The sequence below is a fragment of the Sciurus carolinensis genome, chromosome 1 (genome assembly GCF_902686445.1).
Source record: "Sciurus carolinensis chromosome 1, mSciCar1.2, whole genome shotgun sequence".
NCBI lineage: Eukaryota > Metazoa > Chordata > Mammalia > Rodentia > Sciuridae > Sciurus > Sciurus carolinensis.
This window is the reverse complement of record NC_062213.1, coordinates 32,801,683-32,823,469: the sequence shown is the minus strand read 5'-3', so window position 1 is coordinate 32,823,469 and position 21,787 is coordinate 32,801,683. Positions and strand designations below refer to the sequence as shown.

General features: G+C 31.3%; 1 protein-coding gene across 11 annotated transcripts in view; it reads left to right on the top strand.

Annotated features, from left to right (window-relative positions):
- Nucleotides 1-21,787, top strand: part of Oxr1 (oxidation resistance 1) — a 420,876-nt gene that overhangs the window by 395,443 nt on the left and 3,646 nt on the right. For 7 of the 11 annotated variants that reach the window (XM_047543799.1, XM_047543803.1, XM_047543806.1 and 4 more), the window contains 5 exons: nucleotides 12,674-12,754; nucleotides 14,572-14,697; nucleotides 15,408-15,560; nucleotides 17,679-17,774; nucleotides 18,808-18,881. In XM_047543799.1, coding sequence (XP_047399755.1) covers nucleotides 12,674-12,754; nucleotides 14,572-14,697; nucleotides 15,408-15,560; nucleotides 17,679-17,774; nucleotides 18,808-18,881 — 530 coding nt within the window. Of the gene's footprint in view, nucleotides 1-305; nucleotides 493-12,673; nucleotides 12,755-14,571; nucleotides 14,698-15,407; nucleotides 15,561-17,678; nucleotides 17,775-18,807; nucleotides 18,882-21,787 lie in introns of those variants that run through there. The other 4 variants (XM_047543808.1, XM_047543810.1, XM_047543823.1 and 1 more) reach the window with 3 other exon arrangements.

The window sequence follows — 21,787 nt, the reverse complement described above, 5'->3', positions numbered from 1 at the left end:
ATAACAGAATGTTGATAGAAATAATTTGTGTAATTTGGGAGGGAATCTGGAAATGGTGCTTAATACATTACTGTAACAAAGAAACTTTTAATATATTTGTTAGTGTACTGGTGTTTGGAAATATATGCGCTGTGTCTTTAAAGTTTTGAGCCCTTTCTTTGTACATTTGGGTACAGTGCAACCAAACTTAAGCATGGGAAACCCTCTTTTCCCTCCCCAGCTTTACAGTCTCCACTCAGGACTATCTTTGCAATGGATACTACTTAGTGATTAGCTCTCTGTCTTGTCAATCAAATCTTTGTCTCTAGCATACTGTTTTGTCACTGTAGTAAGGCTCTGGTGCTGGAAATTTATCTTTGAGGAAGAATGCTTTTGAAAACAGTTCTTACGTGATTTGATGTAACTTAAATTTGCTCTGGGAAGGAAATGTCTCGTCTCTGGTATGGAAAAAAAGTGAGAAGACATCAACCAGTTAATCACAAATACACTCTGGTAAATCTTAATTATTTCAGTCTAGTCTTTTTCTGATGACATTATCCAAATTTATGCAATTTCTGAAAGTATATAGTGAATATTTATTGAATACAAAATTGTATGATTGCAGAAAATAACTTTGTTGTTTCTAAATATTTCAAAAAATAAAAGTAATAATGGACTATAATCTTATTTTGTAAAGGAGTTTTGATTTTCTTATTCTCACCAAGAAGAAAGATATCAAATCTTAATTGCTGCCTTAATGCTTTTATTTCTTTAAATTTAACTGTGAAGGGAAATATTCATATTTTTTCCTTGCTTAAAAATAGAGTAGAACAGAATAATTTTTTTTTTTTTTTAACTAGGTTCCAAACTAGAGTGTTATAATGTTTGTTTAAGTAATCTCAGAAAATGCTTTTAAAAGCTATTCAAAAAGTTTTGGGGCAGTGCTATCTGGTACCAAAACTTTATAAAAAATATTCTAGTAAAGGAAAATTTAAGTCAACTGTACTATTTTGAGAATTATAGTTGTTATTTAGTGTAAGTGTCTATTATTTGTTATAAAATGTTTTGCCAATTAACTCTTTTTGTGGTAGTTTGGGATTACACTTTTCCTGGTGAATGTTGATTTTTAGCTATAAAATGAGTTAAATTAGGACAGATATATATTTAAGACCAGGGATGACTTTGAAAAAATGCCCCAAAGCATCTTCCCTCTCTTAAATGTTAAGCATATCAAAATACAAAATGATCTCAATTAGTGTTGTTTTTAGTTATAATTTCAAGTTTATATCAGCCCAGAGGGTTTTAGGCACCTGAAATGGTTGAATTTACATTTGTGATCAGATTTTTCAGATTAGCTAGTTAACATTTTTAAAACCAGGAACAATAAAGCTATTCATATATTTTTGATTAATAGATTGAGTAAACATCATTAATTTGTTATAAATACAGCAAAATAAATTATGGATATTTTATTTTTAAAGGTCAAGATAATGTGTATCATAAACTTAAACTCACCAATTCCTATTTATTCTTACAGAAGGCTATTTTGTAATTTTGTTAGGTGTTTTACCATTTTTCTGAGCAATTATGCTCATCAGATCTTCCTATACATATAGTAAATTGTGGGCAGAACTGATATATATGGGTATATATTTTTTCATTTAACTTTCACAGTAACTTTGAAAGTACAGTAGTATTACTTCCCATTTTAAAGATAATAAAACTAGGACATAGAGTGGTCACTGAACTGAGGTGTCCTAGGGTACAGAGACAGCTTGATCCTAGCACATATTTTTGCTTCACCAGGATACCTTCAAAAGTATTCTACAGTGATGTAGTTTATTGTATCCTGATGTGGAGACAAGCTCCATTCCTAGTTTTCTAACTGTTTTTCTTTGCTTTATAAAGTGAATTTTCTATGGAGCTATAGGGCAGGGGAAAGACATTTAAAAAGTGGGTTGAAAGGGGGTGGTAGTTCTTTGATTTGTTTATAGATTGAGATTCCTTATGTAAGATTTTGCAGAAGACAAGGGTTCTGCTGCACTAGTGATATAGAAATTGTTTCTTCTTGAGGAGTAGGCATACTTTAGAACAAATGAAATTTATATCAGGACTTTGTGTTTTGTAGCTTCTTAGGATTTTTCACATTTCACTCAACAGATTAGTAGTGGTATTTGTAGACTTTAGAGATAAACTATCTTAGAGAGGTAGTAATAAAATGACCATGTATTTCTTTTAATTTTGACATTTTTCTGAATGCTGATATAGACAGTGTAATAGTTGAACTTACAGTAACCTTGTATGTTAACCAAAAGACAGATTATTTTCATTTTATAAATTAAGTTCATAGACATTGTTTATTCTGATAAACAACTTAAACTTTAATCTTCAGTTATTCGTTTACTTGAAGTTGCTCATATATTTTATATACTCCTCTGCTACACCTTGCCATTTTGGTGTCTGTCAATAAGTTGAAATTTGCTTGTAAGTTATAAGCCCATTTTATAATAAGGATTTAGACTGATCAGTTTCAGGTCACAAATTATTAGATATCAACATTTTTATTGTCACTATGAAAAATTCATTAATTTTTTCAACAGATGTTTATTTGTTTTAGACCCTCAAATCTAAAAAGACAGATTTTAAAAAATTTAGTCTTTTGTGTATGAAAACAGAAGAAAAGCTCCTGGTGATATATTTACATCTATGTAAGAATTCTCTTACATGTAGAATTGTAGGAAAATGTTGACCTTGATTTGAGATAATAATAATGCTGATGATAAAAATAATTACTTCTTTTGATTCTGTATTGTTCTAGACAATATGAGTTATTTCTCACAACTCTGTAGAAGTGTTTCACTTTATCATCTCCACTTTACAAATGAAGAAACAGGTATATAGCAATCAAATAATCGTTAAGAGTCAGAGCTAGGGTTCATGCTTTTAAAACCTTTGCCATACTCACTCTTAAAATCTTCAGTTTATAAGGAAAGGGGAATTTTTAAATCTCATGTACTTAACATATCAGGATCTATTTTATATGTACCTTATTCTTATTTATTCCTCATGAAATGCTTAAATGTGGATTTATTTCCATTTGAAAAACCAGAAATTAATTAAATGAGGTTGTTCCAATTCACAAAAATACAAAAAACTGAATCAAAATTAAGGTAGTGATAAAAACACAAAGCCATATTCGTCTATATTATGCTGCCTACCTGTAGTATACAATCACAGGAAATTAACAAGTATTTATATCTGCCTTATTATAAGGAAAACACTTTTTCCTCTGTATCAGTTACAACTTAATAGAAAAGATCTACACATACGTTCAATATAGAATTTTGTTTTGTATTTGCATCAACAGTCAAAAAGTATCAGATGTACAAGTTATAAGGCATAATAATAAAATTAGCATCTGTGAGCATACTAACCAGCATAACTAGAACATTACTAATGCATCTTGCATCTGCCTGTGTGTTTTTTGTCTTATCTCATGTCTCCCCCCCAATTGATAATCATCTCTCCTGATTTTGTGTTTATCCTTTCCCTGACTTTTTAATAAAATTACCAGATTTTATTTTTTTAGAGCAAATTTAGGATTATAGAAAAATAAAATGGAAAGTGTGGGAAGTTTCCATATATTGTCTTTCCCCAAAACACAATTGCCTCTATTATTCACATGTGGCATAGGTGTAGTACATTTTTTACAATTTATGAACTAACATTAATACATTATTTTCACCCAGAGTCTGTAGCTAACATTGGGGTTCATTCTTTGGTGTTCTATATTCTGTGGGCTTGACAAATGCATAAAGATCTGTATCTACAGTTACAGAATCACAGAGTATATTTTCACTGCCATAAAAATTCCCTGTGTTACACTTACTCTTCCCTCATTTGTCCCTTTTACCACCTGGTTACCTACTGGTATTTCTATTGTTTCTATAATTTTACCTTTTCATGAGTGTCGCACAGTTGGAATTGTATAGTTTGTAGCCTTTTCAAATTGGCTTCTTTCACTTAGCATTATGCACTTAAGATTCTTTTAGGTCTTCTTAGTCCTTCAATTCATATCTTTTTATTGCTGAATAATATTCCATAGTATAAGCTATATCAGTTTATCTGTTCAACTAATAAAGGACATCTTGCTTGTGCTTCTGTATTTTGGCACTAATGAAAAAATCTGTTGCAAACTTTCATATGTAGATTTTGTGTGAACATAATTTTGAACTTATTTAGGTAAATGCCAAGTAGCATAAATGCTGAATCTTAATGGTAAGAATATAAGAATCTGACAAACTGTCTTCCTAGGTGTCTACTCCCATTTTCAGTGCTCTAACAAAGAATGGTGGTTCCCGTCAATGCTTTGAATTTTGCCCCCTCTCCCATATTGGTATTTCATTGTTTTAATGTGCATTTCTCCTTGGTGAAATTTGATAGTTCTTTCTGTATATCTTCAGTGAGAGTTTTATTTGGATCTTTTACCCATGATTTAATTGGGTGATTTGATTTCTTACTTTTGAGTTTTAAGAATTCTTCATACATTTTGGATAATAGTCCTTAATCACATGCATATGTTGCAAAGATTTTTCTCCAAGTCTGTGACTTGTCTTTTCATTCATTTTAGTCTGTCACATGGCAGAAAGTTTTACTTTTTAAATTTTGTATTTTTTTTTAGTTATACATAACTAGTATTTATTTTGACATATCATACATACATGGAGTAAACTTCACATTTTTGTGGTCATACATGATGTGGAGTTATGCTGGTCGTGTATTCATATAAGAACATATGAAAGTTATGTCTGATACATTCTACTGTTTTTCCTATTCCTATTCCTCCCTCCCTCCCCTTTCTTCCCCTTTGTCTAATTCAGTGAACTTTTATTCTTCCCCCCACACACACACCTGCTCATTGTGAGTTACTTTTAATGAAATTAATCTTATTAATTTTCATAATTGTACTTTTAGTGTTCCATCTAAAAATGTATCTTCAAAACATTGATTTTTTTCATGTTATCTTCAAAGAATCGTTAGTTTTGTGTTTTCCATTTGGGTATGAGATCCATTTTTAGTTGATTTTTATGAAAAAAAATAAGGACTTTGTCTAGGTCAACTTTTTTTTACATGCTCTAGTTGCTGGTCCTTTCTACATTTACTTGTCTTTGCTTCTTTGTCAAAAATCATTGGATTGTATTTGTATGAATCTATTTCTGTGTGTTTGTTTCTATTATGTGGTTCTTTGGCCACTACCTTGATTACTGTAGCTTTATAATAAGCCTTGAAGTTGAGTAGTGACAGACCTCCAACTTCATTTTCTTTATGATTGACTTGGCTATTCTGGGTCTTTCTGTATACTTCTCATATAAACTTTGACATTTCTTTGCCTTTAGTCACAGAATATCTTGGTGAACTTTTAATTGGAATTCTGTTGAATCTGTAGATCAAGTTAGGAAGAGGTAATTCCTTGATAATATTGATTCTTCTGTCTCTAAACCCATACTATCTTTCTATTCATTTAAATCTTGTTTTCTTCATCAGAATTTTTCATTTTTCTTCATGTAGATCTTCTATGTATTTTTTAGATTTCTATCCAGCCATTCCATGTATTTGGTGCTAATATAAATGGTATTTTTAAGTTCAATTCAAGTTTTTATTGCTGTTTTAGTTTCAAATTCTTGTTTCTTATTGGAAAGTAATTGACATTTACTTGTGCCCTGCAAACTCCTATGATCATTTAATTGCAGTAGTGTTTTGATTGATTTGGGTGGTTTTCTAATTTGACAGTCATGTCATCTGCTAACAAAGACATTTTTATTACTTCCTCCCTATTGCTATACCTTTTATTTCCTTTCCTGACTTAATTATATGAACTTCCTGTATGATGTTGAATTGAAATGGTGAGGGGGGCTATCCTTGCCCTGCTCCCAATTTAGTTGGAAAGATTCTTGTTTCTCACCATTGTTTGTGATGTTTTCTGTAGGATTTTTTTGGTGGGGTACACATTTTTATCAAGTTGGGGGAGTTCCCCTTTATTCCTAGATTGTTGAGTATTATCATAAATGAGTATTGGATTTCTTTTCTTCATCTGTTGATATGATCACATGATTTTCTTCCTTCACCTATTGATGTACATCAATTGACTTTTAAATGTTGAACCAGCCTTGTATATCTTGAATAAATCCTAATTGGTCATTGTATAATTCATTTTACACACAGCTTTATTTGATTTGCTAATACTTGATTGAGGGTTTGAACATGTATTTTCATGACAGATGATGGTCTGTAGTTTTTCTTTCTTGTAATGTCTTTATTTGTTTTTTTATTAGGATAATGCTGGCCTCACAGAATGAGTTAGTAAGTATTTCCTCTGCTTTTATTTTCTACAAGAGATTGTGGAGAATTAGTATAATTTCTTCCTTAAATGTTTGGTAGTTGTTTAGCAGTGAATCCATCTGGTCCTTGTACTTTCTAATTTGTAAGGTTATTAAGTACTGATTCAATTTATTCAATAGAGACAGGCCTAATTAGATGATCTGTTTCTTCTTATGTGACTTTTGATGGTTTCTGTTTTTCAGGGAATTGATCTTCCATTCTTTTCTCCCTTCTCTATTTTTAATTGAACATTTTACATGATTCCATAGTCATTTATTAGCATATCCATTACGCTTAGTTTTTTTAAACTTTTCTTAGTGGTTACTATAGTGTTTTCAATGCATGTGTTTTTTTTTTTTTTTTTTATATAGTTTAAGGTAGTATTTTCCTGTCCACAATTTTCAATATAGAAAATAATTTTCAATTTCAAAAATCATTTATTCTAATATTTCTTATTTAATATATCTGCTTTCCTAAGGACATGCTGTGCCACATCACATACATCAAGTTTTCTCCTTTCCCCACCCAGTGAGGAGGGCATTGGTATTGAGGTATTTTTGGTTTTGTTTTTTGTTCTTTTTTTTTTTTTTAAAAGATTTGTGTGAACTTGTATTTCTATACTTTCATTGAAATTTTGTTTCTTAAAAAGTCTTAAGTTAATGAATATCTTTATCTTGCTTACTGAACAATAATGAAAAAAAAGAATCTTTGATGTCCTTAATGCCATTCATCTTTTTTCCAGTTGCATGATTTTGTGGTCTGTATTCCTTCTCTTCTTTTATCACATCACAAATTAGACTTTATTATTTTATTCAGACAATATTTACTCAGATATATACACACACACACACACACACACACACACACAATTACCATTTTAGTTGTTTTCCATACAAGAAGTAGAACATTCTCTTGGGATTATTTTTCTTCTTCCTGATATATATTCTTACAAATTTCTTCTGTGAAGGTTTGTTCATGATTAACACACTTAGTTTGTCTGTATTTGAAAATGCAGCCTGCCCTTCATATCCTTGAGTTCCACATCTGCAGATTCAACCAACCATGGATTGAAATTAGAAAAATTAAAATTTGCATCTATACTGAACACATATGGACTTTTTTCTTGTCATTATTTCCAGACAATAGAGTATAACAACTATTTACATAGCTTGTACATTGTATTAAGTATTCTAAATAATCTAGAGGTGATTTAAAGTACATGGAAGAATGTGCATAGTTTATATGCAAATACTTTTTATACCACTTTGTATACAAGACTTGAACATCTGAAGATGTGGGTGTCTGTGTAATGTCCTAGACTCATTTCTTCACAGATAGTGAGGGATGACTGTATCTTTATCTCTCATCTTGGAAAATATTTTTGCTTATAGAAACAATTCCAGGTTAACCATTATTTTCCACTATTGGGTATTGTGTGCTTTGTGATCTTTCACTGCTATAATCTCTCATCCTAAATTCATATTTGCTTAATTAAGAAGTCTGAGGGTCTGGATTTAGGAGAATGTTCTGAGATGATTTGCATTTTCTGCTGGAAAGTCGGCTTTCAAGTTAGTTGAGATATGTCAATTTTCTCACTGGTTACTTTTAAAGACTTTCTTAAGTCTTACAAAGTTATATTTAGTGTGTTATGTTTTAATTTCTTATTTAGGGTACAGAATGCTTCTTGAATCTGTCAATTCTTTTCTTTAGTCAGTTCTGGAAAATAACTCAGGTTATTATCTCTTCAAATGTTTTGTGTTTTCTGGGACCTGACTGTAACCGATTATATATTAATTATTCTCAAAGTATTCTAACCTTTAACATCTCCTTTTTCTCAGTGACATATCATGAACAACTTCAGCTGTGTTTTCTCATTATTAAGTTGTCTATTTGTTAGCTTTTTAACTTATTAATATTTTCTTAAGAAATAACATTTATACTTAACTAGCAAAGTTCTATACAGTATTTTGCAGATATACTTGTTCATGTTTAGTCATCTCTTCCTGCTTATTTTTGGAATTTCTTTTCTTTTATTAAAGTTAATTAATTTTTTTTAAGTATTTCACACATAGTTTATGTCTGATAAATTATGTTGTTGGTTGAGTGTTTCCGTTTACTGATGTTGGGCTGTGCCTTAGGTTCTTTCATTATGATTTCATATATGTTTTATCTTAGTTTGTGTAAATCTTGAGGACCTGAACTAATCATTTCCCTCCTGCAGAGGATTATTTGTTTCTGACAGACTGTGACATATATGGGACCATTTAATCATCTTAGGGAGTCTCTCACTTATTATAAGAGATTCAGTTTAGAATCCAATCTTTACTGGATAAAGACCTACACTGTCATCATCACAATGCAGGTATATTGATAGTAGTCTTCAGGATGCGAATGTCTTTGTCTTTGGCATACACAGCCGCTAGCTGTGTTTTTACTTTTTTTTTTTTTTTTTTTAATGATGACACATAAGTAAATGTCTTAAAAATGTTTGTTGAAACCAAGAATAAAATTAGTGGTAGAAGAAACTTTATCAGTGAAAAATGTCAGTAATTTAAAACCATATTTAATAAAGAGCCTTATAATATTCTTTTATTTCTTTAATTTTTAAGTAATGAAAATATGTCTCAGAATCCTAGTAGCTCAACATATACAGAAGAATTAAATGATCAGAAGTAACCTTATGTTTACTTTAGAACTTTATTCTTGATCTGCAGATTATACAGAACACTAAGGCATTCAACATTATGTAAATGATTGTTCTTTGCCCCTAATATGCTGTGGAGTCAACACGATTATTCTTTTTTTTATGAGATTCACCTTTTGTACTTATTGTTGCCAAAAGTTAATATAACATAGTCATATTGTGATTAATTTAAGTCATAGTTTTCCTTTTGAGTAAAGAACAATGACTATATCTGCTTTCTGATGAAAATCTTTGAGTCATCTACAAATATAATTAGGAAGTGATTTAATGCAGAATTGCTAAATGCAAAATTGTTCAAATGAAAACTTTACTGTTATATTCTAAATTCATTCTGTATTTTTTATTTCTCTCTCTCAATTCTATGTTCCAGTTATTTAACTTACAATTCTCCATTTGCTCCTTTTACACCTTTTATTGTAGTTCCATGAGTGTTATTTTGAAAGCAATAGTTTTAATTAGGCAGAATGAAGTAAAGTTTCAACAGTCTGTTTTATTTTGTAATAAAGACTTCTGTATGATGAAATGTAGTAGAACACAAGGTTATGTGACTTCAAGGATGCTGTTGTATGTCCTTTCGGTAAGCTGTAACATCTCAGACTTATAGTTCCTCCTTCTTTAACATTTTTGAATACCAAAGTATTTATAAGATGCATTTGTTTGGCAGCATTTTTCTTTCCTACCACATCTCCTTTTACTAAGAAAGTAATAAAAATAGTATAGTCAGCAATATTTCCTTACTTTCATTAGTTTTTATGGCAATTGGAAGAAGGAGAAGGTTTGGCTTTGTGGGTAATCTCAGTAGGAACCACTGGAACATCCCAGAAGGAGGACTGAGTTTTAGACCAAGGTGATATTTTTATTTATGGCTAGCAGCTGATGACAACTTGGAATTTTATTAACTCTTTTTTGTTGTTTGTCCATTTGTAATAGAGATGAGTGAAGTTTATCCTATTTGAACATTGGTAATTTTGTGGAAAGAAGTGCTTCGGAATATACTTTCTATGTGTAAGGGTCTTTTGTCAAAGACTGAAAAGACTAGAGAGCAACCCTTTTATTCTGCAGAATGGAGTCACGAGACTTAGTCACTTTATTACTCAAGAAATGTTTTAAGCTGGACATTGAATATATGAATGTGCTTTTAAGTGAAGATCTTGGTTTCCTCAGCTATGTAACCCTAATAATCATGAGTATAATTTGGGGTATTCTATAGAAATGTTTCTATTTTCTATTAGATTCCATCTTTTTGGCAAAATAGTAAATTCTAATATAGAGCATGATGATCTACCAAGGGTATAAAAATTAATATAAGACTAAAATCAAATTCCACTATACATACTAGAAATTGCATCTTTTATCCTTTTTTTTTTGAGAGGAGGAAGTATATTTTTGCATACAATTTCAAATTCTTTTATCTATTAATTTAAAGACTTACTTTTGGATAGTTTTCTGTATTTTTACTTATCAGGACATGAGTATTATTAAAGAAACTGAATTTGGAAGTCTTATGAAGGAACACAGTTTTTAAAAATATCAGTGAGAAAAGGCAGATTATGGTTAAAGAAACCATGGTTTTACCACATTATAAGCTTAGACTTAAAATGGCAGTAATTGTTCTCTTATTAATAACTCCTATTTTCAGAGATGCTGATACAATTAAATTATAATTGATCCATTTTGTGTGCATAAATCAATTTCCTTTCAGGAATTTTTTTTTTTTTTTTTTTTTTTCTCAGTGCTGGGGATCGAACCCAGGGCCTTGTGCTTACAAGGCAAGCACTCTACCAACTGAGCTATCTCCCCAGCCCAGGAAGTATTTTTAATATGGTATATGAAATAGCTTTTAAAAAATAGTTATGAGAATAGAGTTAACTGGAGGGATAGAAGGAATGCAGAGAAGTACACAAGTCTCATGATTTGTGAATTCTTGTCTAGGAGACTCTTGGATTGAATGCCATGGAACTAAAAGACAAGATTGGCCATTAAATACTTTATAGAAACTTCTTTTCCTGGTCATAAAAAAGCAAGGCCATGTTTTTTCATTTTTGTACCTCATTTTTCATTCATTTTTTATTGAAAATACTGTTGTTCCAATTGAAAGGTCTGTATTAATTTTATAACTTAAAATTGATTTCAGAAGTCAAAGTATACAAAATAGTTGAGATCTCAGACTGAAAATATTTTAATGCCAAAAATAAATAAGGAAGCTCTTCAACTACTCTCAGTACTTAGGGTAATAGGTGAAAAGTGATCAATTAAAAATAGTGTTAATCCAAATAACTGCTAGTTCTTATTAGAAAGTACTAGGAACCGAATTCATTCCTGTATATGCATTTCCTTATTTCATTTACATAAAATTCCTATTTGTTACATAAAACTCCTATTTGGTTCATACTTTTTCCTTTATTTGATAGAGTAGAAGACTAATTCTGGATCTATCTGACTCCCCTCCCCAAAAGTGGAAAGTATAATCACTTTGAGTTGCCTTTTAAGTAAGAAGTCAGCCACCATATTTCATGCATTGTTACTTAGCAAAAGTTAATATTAACAATGACCAGAATGGGATCTGTCCAGTTTCTTTTTCTTTTCTCGTGTCTTTTATAGCTTTTGACAAGCTTTTCATAGAGTTTATCTTGATGTTTACTGGCAGCCAATTCATTTCAGTCAGACGAAGAGCCCTTAAAAACAGGTTAGAAGTCCAAACTCTTAATTTGTTTAACTGCATTTTGTGGCCACACCCTGTACACATACTCAGTTCTGATTGATTAGAAGAGGAAGTGTCATAGCTCTAGAGAATCAGGACATATTTATCTTACCCCTGTAGTTCACTGTATTATGGTACCAGTTTGTGTAGTATTATTTGAAAAAACTGTATCTGTTTTGTCAACCTAATGAAACTTGTGTATTTTGTGAGTTTTCTGTAATTGTTTATCTGTCCTATATGGTTTTCAGATTTAGCACTAAGCCAAAGAGTGGTCTAGGTAATTAAAAAAGACATAGAATTTCCCTTTGGAAGTTAAAATGTAGAAAGTTGTTAAAAACTTTAGTAACAAATAACTATTAGAATCAATGGATAAAAGGAAAGGCAACAACTTGAAAGATTAGACATCCTTTGAAAATTTAATTTTTTCTTGAGCTTTTTCTTTCTATTGCCTTAGGTTTTAAAATGTATTTCACATATTTTTCTCGCCTTTCTCTCCTTTTTTTCTGATATAGATGGATATTATTGTCACATGTACCTAGAAAATTTTTTCCTTCATGGCCATTAGGATATAATATTTCAACTCAAATGATTTGAGGGTACACTTTACACTTCCTTGTGAATTTCAAGACCACTAATGTTAGCCAAGTGTGTTACATTTTACATAGTGTTTCCTGTATAAAACCTATTCAGTTAAGTAGTTTGACGTAGTGGTAAAACTCACTCGTGTATTTTTACTTTAGTTTGATATGTAAATCTCCTGGATTTTCAGCATGGAGTTGGGAAAGAAATCCTGATTACAGTTCTCTTTCTCCATTTAAGTTTCTCTTTTCTTTTCTTTACTTTTTTTTTTTTTTTTCAAAGATTTTTCTCAACTGTCAGTGGAATTATTGTCTTCCTGTCTCCATATTCAGGTAGTGTCAGTGGCTGAGTATCACCGCAGGATCGATGCTCTAAATACTGAAGAACTGCGCACACTCTGCAGACGTCTCCAGGTGCCCCCTTCAGTAGTTTAAATCCCTCTGGAGATTGAATACTACCTGTTTTTAGTGTCTTTTGTCAGAACAAATATCACATTTGAAGGGTTTGTTTTGACTGGATCACTAAAATATCCCACCAGAAAATTCCTTTTGTAATTAAAGAATACTGTATTGCCTTGAAGAGCAATAGGATTAACTTTTCTGTTATCTTTTCATTTGAAAAGTATTCAGAATTTTCTGTCATGTTAGAACTTTCCTTAATACTCTGTTTATGTGAGCAATGAGTTTTCATTTAGTTTTAACGTTAGAAAAATGTCTTTGGTTTTGTGATTAAATCCTTACTAACCAAAATCTGAAAGATGTGAGTGTGGGAAAAATTTTAAATGTTAATTGAGAGCAAGGCTTAAATATTTTCTCTTCTTTAAGGCTATTTCAGTTGTATCAACTTCACATCAAATATCTTAATGGAACCAATTGGTTTTTGTTCTTGGTGAATTCATTCCTGATTAGTTTTAGAAATACTTTGGAATAGTATAGGGTAGTCACTAGAAGTAGATATATTATTTAAAATTCTGTGAAATAATCTTTGTTTTTAAGAAACAAAAAGATACAATTGAAAACTCATTTTTAGTTTTGTTCTTATTAGTTGTGTGTTTTCTTCTTTTTAATAAGATGCTTTCATATAATTCATGGCTTTGCTGGACCTACTGAATTGTTTTCTTTTCTTTTAATGCTTTCTAATGCTGCCTTGGATTTATTTTTGTCTTCTTTTTTAAACCTTTCACATCATTAAAATAAGGGTAAAACATGATGATGTGAAAGCATTAATATGTAGCTTCTCATTAAAAGTAATATGGTTAGAGAATATGTATTGGTTGAAACTATATTCTGTTCAGGTTTGATAAAAGATACATTAAAGAAATAAAATCATTTATCAAGATTTTATTCTCACATAGAATCAGCTGCTGAGCTTTGCTGCATTTTAGTTATCTGCTCCAATAGAATTATATGTATTTTCCAATTTTAAAGTTATTATCAATAACAGTTATACTTCATGTTTTATTTTCTAAGGTCATTGTGTTTTATACATTTAAATAAAGTTAATATAAAAAGTAAGTGCCAACAGAAAGGACATGTAATACTAAGCTTTTTAAAATTATCACTTTTATCATTTTAAGAATACCAGTTGCATCATTTCCATCAAGCAAAAGCATCAAGTTCAAGTTGATCTAATATTCAGAAAGATTTACAAATAAATTAATTTTTAACTGTATTATTTGGTTCAAGTAGATAAAAATATTCAATGTTTAAAAAGCTAAAAAAAAATTATGGCATTAAAAAATGGTTTCTTTTTCAGTGAAGAAAATAAATACACATGCCAATGAAAAGAAAGTTACTCTTTTAAATTATTATTCCTTACATTAAAGTTTTGATACCCAGAAGTTTTCTTATGTTTCACATGAAAAAAATTATATTATATATTTTAAATAAGCATTTAATTAAAAGCAAGCTAGCTGGCTCACTTTTGTGCTTGAAGGGCTAAAGTTTGCGTGCAACTCTCTCCTATTACACAGAAATATGGGCACTTATCATTGATTACCATTTCTTCCTGATGTGATAAATGAAAAATAGAAGTTTTTTTGTTTAAAAATCTTTTTCTGCATTGGATATATCACCGATAGTAGAGGGGTCATCTTTTGCCTTATAAAATCTTAAATTAGAACTTTAGCCACCTATTCTGAGATATGAAGTTCTGTTTATCTCAAAAGGCTTGAAATGTTAAAAAGCATGTCACAATTTTATATTAATGTACTGTTGCTGTTTATTTTTAGATTACTACAAGGGAAGACATAAATTCAAAGCAGGTCACTCCAGTGAAAGCAGACCTGGAGTCTGAATCTTTTCGACCAAATCTAAGTGATCCCAGTGAACTCTTACTGCCAGATCAAATTGAAAAGGTATGATGTGCCTGTGAGAGTAAAACAGTCTCTATTTAGTTGTTTCTGCAGTAGTAGGGTGATTGCTACTACCGTTACTTTTCCATGAAGAGAAAGTAGCATAATACAGCAGCTAGTGTTAATGGAAGGTAATAGTAGATTTAAATAAGCAGGCACTAGAATAAATAACAATAGCAATTTAGTTGAAACACCAGTGTAGACAGTATTTGGTTTATTATTGTGTTGTTTTATGCTTTATATGAATGATCTCATGCACTTATTACAAACACTGTAAGAATTGGATGCTGCTGTTGTGTAATCTTTTATAAGTAAAGAAATTGTTGGTACAGTTGTTCAAGGTCACAGCTGTAAAGTATTGAAGTTTAATTTCTAACTGTTAGTCTGGCTTCTATGAGAGTTGTTTGAATAATTAAATTGACAGTTCATCCATTGTTTATGTTAAGTCAATACAGAGGACATAAACAACAAATAATCCTAATCTGTCTGATTCATCATGGTTCTTTATTTTCCTAATGCATAATTAAATTTACATGCTGAGAAATGTGTAATTGCTTTTCAAACATCTCAGGATCTTTGAAAATGATAATAATTTCTCTTTTTCTTTCTTTGTAGCCTACATTTTATAATAATGATTAAATTCCAATTGCTGTTAGTATCCTGAATATTGACAATAAGCTATCAAGTAAATGTTGACATTTTGTTTTTCTAAGCTTACAAAGCATCTTCCACCCAGAACAATTGGCTATCCATGGACTCTAGTTTATGGTACTGGAAAGCATGGCACAAGCTTGAAGACTCTTTATCGAACAATGACAGGTTTAGATACCCCAGTACTGATGGTGATTAAGGACAGCGACGGACAGGTATATAAAACTAACTGTAACACCTTATACTTTATGTGATTACAGAGATTATAGTAACAATAACTTCTATAAAAATTCTTGGTACATTTTATTGAGTACCTGATAATCATCAGGGTTTTTTTGTTTGTTATATTTTGGGGCAGGTACTGGAGATTGAACCCAGAGATGCTTTATACCAGTGAGCTGTATCCCCACGGCCTTTATTTTTATTTTGAGACAGAGTCTTGCTCAGTTACTTAGATCCTCCCTACATTGCTGAGACTGGCCTCAAACTTGTAATCCTCCTGCTTCAACATTCCAAGTCACTGGGATTACAGGCATGTACCACCACACACAGTTAGTTATCAGATACTTTAAACATGCATGGCAATGCCAAATATTATATAGGATATATATGAGTGTGAACAATTAAGAGTTTTTGTTTTCACAGAGTTTGAAATGTGGTAGAAGAGAACATTTAATTATACCAATATCACTAATGCCAGCAAAATATACTAAGTATAATCAGAGCCCAGGAAAGGTGGAAGGTGTTTACAATAAGACTTGTTCACACTTGGGACGGAGCTAAGAATGAAATTCCTGCAAAGGTATGAATTAACAAAGACTTGAAGCAAGGGTAAAATTTTAAGAGTTTAGGGTAATTGTGTGAGAGTAATAGTAAAAACAGAATCACAGATTAAAGAGAGAAACATTGGGTTTATTCCTGACACAGTAAGTTCAGGCTAGTGACCAGCATTGGAAAATAATGAGAATGTGAAATGACAATATTAATTAAAACAGAACACTAGTACTACTAATACCTTTCCTACATTTATTATCCAGTTACTTGACTGATCACTTTATATACATTGTTATTTAATCATCAAAGCCCTATGAGATTGTTATCCATTTTCTAAAGTTAGCTTGCCCAAGGTTGTATACCCATGAAAAGTTATTTGTACCCTTGAAAATGAATGAATTGCTGCTATATGTCATAGTTGTACATATAATATTAAATTAAAAATCATACTTAGTAAAGAGTAACTTCATGCCAGGTGCAGAGGTTCATGCATGCAATACCAGTGACTTGGTATGCTGAGGCATGAGGATTGCTAGCCTGGGCAACTTAGGACCCCCATCTCAAAACAAAAAAGGGAGGGAGGGCTGGTAATGTGGTTTATTTGGTGATGCACCCCTGGGTTCAATATCTAGTAACACACACACACACACACACAGTAACTTCTTTATGATTCCATTTGATGTAAGTTCATAAATGGGCAAAATGAATTTGTGGTGGTATTAGGCTGGTGGCATTCTTCAGGGAGGTGGAGCTATAGTGATAAGGCAAAGAAGAGCTTCTTAAGTGCCAGTTATGTTCTGTGTCTTAGTTGGAATGAACACTACATGGTACTTTGCCTTGTGATAATTCTAAATTGAGCTATATATTTATATATTGTATACTTATCTGTGCATATAAAATAACCTTTCAATCAGGGAGTCTTAAAACTTAAGACTGACAGTAAAGATAGAACATCAAGAGAGGCATTGATTCTATAGATTATCTGTCATACTTTCTATACATTCATTTTATGATGTGGAACCTTAAACCTAGCACTGAAATGACTTGTTCAGGTATGTGTTTATTCTTTTTTTAAGGTATCTACTGTGTATCTTCTACTGTGCTGAGGCCATGGAATAAAGGGCCATACTGTTCAGACCAAAGCCTGCCTTTATGGAGTTTTCTGTCTAATACTTTTTTAGTTGTAAAATATTTACCTATACTCAAGAATTTTGACTTTCCTAAGCACTGTGATCCTACAGCAACATATTGTCCTTAATTACATACATTGTGCATAGAAGTCCTGAAATTTATTAATGCTTTTTAACATTACTTGTTTAAAATGAATACTATTTTACATTTCAAAACAAGAAAAGACCTTTTCCTCATCAGGAAGCTGATATATTTTTGTATTTGACAAGAATGTTGAATTATACAACAACTTTTTCCCTTTTTAAGTACAAGGAGATAAAAACTATCCCAGATTCCAGTTTTATTTTTACATTCTGCTTGGACATGTATGATGCTTAATGAAACAAACTAATAGTGATATCATTGAGCATACCTTTTTTTATCCTTAGGTTTTTGGTGCATTAGCATCTGAGCCATTTAAAGTGAGTGATGGCTTTTATGGTACTGGAGAGACCTTTGTATTTACATTCTGTCCAGAGTTTGAGGTAAGGACAATTACTCCAATATACTGTTTATATTAAAAAATGACATAAAGATGAAATTATATTTAATATTGAGGAAAGGGATCTACATAATTCATTATAAAAAAAGTGTGGTATTTAAGAGTTACAATGAACAAAATAGGAAGGATTTGATAATATAACAGAAGTTCTTCAAAAACTCTTACGCTTAACTGGCTCACCAGGTTAATCAGTGCTTTCCATTCTATCCAGGAAACATGTCAACTGATATAGTTAACTGAAAACCTGTAGTTGTTATAAATGTTCTAAGCTTCAGTTGTGCTTATTTTCAGGTTGTTCCCTGATAACTATAGTAGTATGATTAATTAAATAATATGTATTATTGAAAACTATAATGAACACTTCTGAAAAATATAGTAAAGATATAAGGTTCTAGAAATTGATATTATTAGGTTTAGGTAAAATAGCCATAAAACTTAGAAGAAAGGGGCTGGGGAGATAGCTTAGTCGGTAGAGTACTTGCCTTGTAAGCACAAGGCCCTGGGTTCAATTCCCAGCACCCAAAAAAAAAAAAAAAAAATTAGAAGAAAGTACTTAAGAATATTAATATCTAGTTTTACCCTCAGGTTTCTCAAATGTTTTTAAGTTCTCACTGCTCTTTAGAGAAATAGAAACTTGAAATCAGAAATGTATGTCATGAGCATGCTTAATAAAAGAATAAGGAACAACAGCCTTATACCCAAAGAAAAAACCTTCACAGTATATCAAATTCATATACTTATGTTTAATGTTATAAGTTAATGTCAGAAAAGTAGGTGTGGAGAGTTAACAGGATTTGAGATACTGGATTTGAAATTATGTTGTATTAGAGTATGTGCTCAATTTAATTATGTAAACACTGAAACTGAAAGTACCAGACCCTTCTGTGCCAAGCTTTTTGTGTTGCTGTTGTTCCTATCAGTTTAGATTTTGTTAACTCTTTCGAATTTTGGAGAATTAATTGTTTATTGACCATTTTCATCTATATATTTAAAGCTTTTTTTTCTTGTTTGTGTAGGTCTTCAAGTGGACAGGAGATAATATGTTTTTTATCAAAGGAGACATGGATTCACTAGCTTTTGGTGGTGGAGGGTAAGTCTCTTGAACTTTTCACCATAATATTTTGAAAGAAAGCTTAAAAATGCATTTGGATTAATTTTTAAAATCAATTATCTTTGGACAGTATTGACATTAGAATTCAAACATGTTATGGCAAAGAAAATACATGTATAAAAAGGCACTTAAGTATAATATTTGATACCATTGTTAGCTTATTTGTTTCTTCATTTGAAAATGCTGTTTAGATGATTCTTTTTGAATTTAAACCTCTTTCTTTTGAGTACAAACTCTTTGATATTTGAAAGCGACCTATCTTAATAACTTAGAAGTTATCAATAATTCAAATATACATGCTGGTATGTTTCTCCCAATGTATGGAACAAGGTCAATAGTTTTCTTGTTATTTTTTCCTGAAGCCTATTTGGATTAGTATTTTAAACAATAATAGAAATGTTTTTCCTGCAAAAAATTTTTAGTGACCTATCTAAGTTCTCCATGTTTTGCTTATTATTTTTGTTTTATTTTAATAGTCTGAGTCAGTCTTTTTTATTCTTTTGACATAACAAGCACTGTGAGGAACTTTGTTTTCTTATTCTAATATCCCAACATCATTTAGTCTTTATGTATTTAGAGTCATCCTGCTCTGCTACCTTATAGCCTAAACTTCTCACATCATGCTTAGCATCACTTTCTTCCATTGGTGTTTCTTTTTATCTTTAAGTGTCTGACATAAGGCATGCTAAATAATTCCTAGATTTGTAAAAGTGTTACATTATTGTAGCCCACAATTAAGGACATGTAATAATAATTCATTCAGGCCACAGAATTTTATTAGCCTTCAAAATATTCATCATCTGTGATTTTAACACATTTTCTTACAACTTCTTTCTATAAACAGGTGTTTAGAAGACACGATTACAGTGATTAAAAAGTAACCATGGTTCTTGTAGCTTTCTCAGTTATTTTTAGTTGTTGTATTCAGCATATAATGTTTACTTGGTCCAATTAGGCATTTTTGTTGTGGGGAGAATGTCATTTCAGCCCTCCCCCAAATGGTTGTCTTAATGTGATTATTTTAGCTATCCAAGGAAATACCACAATCAAGTATTACAATTTCAATTTGCCTTTTGAAAATAATATATGCAGTGTCATTAGGTATCTGCTGGAACAAAATCTTGATTACAAAACATGATTTAACTAAGCTTACTAACAACCAGATCATCTGATAATGAGCCAAGCTTTTATGTTCAGATAACAGAAACTATAGGGACTTAGTATTCCAGAATTCAAAGCAGGTGCCACCCATCGTAGTCCATTTGCTATTGCTGTAACAAAATACCTGAAACTGGTTATTTATAAGAGGTTTATTTAGCTCAGAAATGTGAAGGCTAAATTTTGAGATTGAACAACTCATCCTTTAGCTTTTGGTGAGTGCCCCTTTAGCTGCATCACATCTAGTGGAGATATAGGAAGGGAAATGGCTATGTGCAAAAGAGATCACATGGCAAGACAAAAAACTAGAGGTATTCAGGGTCCAGGCTTCCTCTATCAACTTGCTTTCATAGGAACAGAGGTCCTTGAAAATTGCTTAGGGTAGTGCCCCCAGGGAATTGAACACCTTCTGATAGACCCCACCTGTTAAATGTTCCATCACCTCTCAACATGGCCATGCTGAGGAACAGACATCTGGTTTGTGAATATTTGGGGAACACACTCAAACCATAGCACCTCCAAAAAATTGAAATCATTATGTGGTGGGCTTCATGTAGGCTTTATTGTCAGACCCAATTCAGATCGAGCTCAGCATATTTTATATGTGAGACATTGAGCAAACTCCTTAACATTCTAAACTTTCCTCAGCTATAAATTAGAGGTTATAGGGGATTGTGAGGAAAATATATTACTCTATAATTCTAGCATAGTGTCTACCACATAATAGGTCCTTAACAAATGGTAGCCACCTTTACTCATTTACTTCTGTTCATCATCACCTTTTCCCATCTGGTACCATGGCAAGAGTTCTTCCTGTGTTCTCGTAACATCATTGTATACGTGAGTTACAAGACAATAGTTAAGGATTTAGAAGACTTTTTGTTTCTTCCACTTTCTTAGCCACTCTATTTTCAGAAAGTCATATGGATCATCTTTGAAAACATTGCTAATATAAAAATACACTTTCTAGGGACTTCAATTGTGGCTCAGTGGTAGAATGCTTGCCTGGCATGCATGAGGTGCTGGGTTTGATCCTCAACATCACATAAAAATAAATAAAATAAAAGTATTATGTCTATCTACAAAATTTAAAAAATAAAATATACTTTCTCTGTGTTTCACCTAGGATAGATCTGTGTTTCACCTGGGATAGATACATTTACCTAAATATTTAGAAGTCACAGACACATTTGAAATGCTGGTGAAAGCCATGGAACCTTGTAGTCCTTAATAAGTACACAAACCATATTTTACACCCAATTTAAAAGAATTGATATAATCTCAAAACAGAAGCTTCAGAAAATTCAGGTTACCATGGGATAGGGAGTAAAGGTTATTACAGAAGTGATGCCACTTATGAGTGGCCTTGAAGTCACTTTTGAGGTAGTTCTTATATCTAGTCAACTGAAATTTCAGCTAAATATCTAATCATTTTGTTAAAAAAAAAAATTCATGCTGGGCGTCATGGCAATTACCTATAATCCCAATGACTCATGAGGCTGAGATAGGGGATCACAAGTTTGAGTACAGCCTGTTCAATTTAGGAGATCCTCTCAACCATTAAAAAAAAAAAAATTTGAAGATCTGGGGATGTAGCCCAATGGTAGAGTGATCCCTAGTACTGTAAAATAATACTAATAATGGTAATAATAAAAGACCCTTTCATATTTATTAAAAGTTTAACAAGGAAATATGAAACTTTAATATTCTTCTAACACATTGGTTAT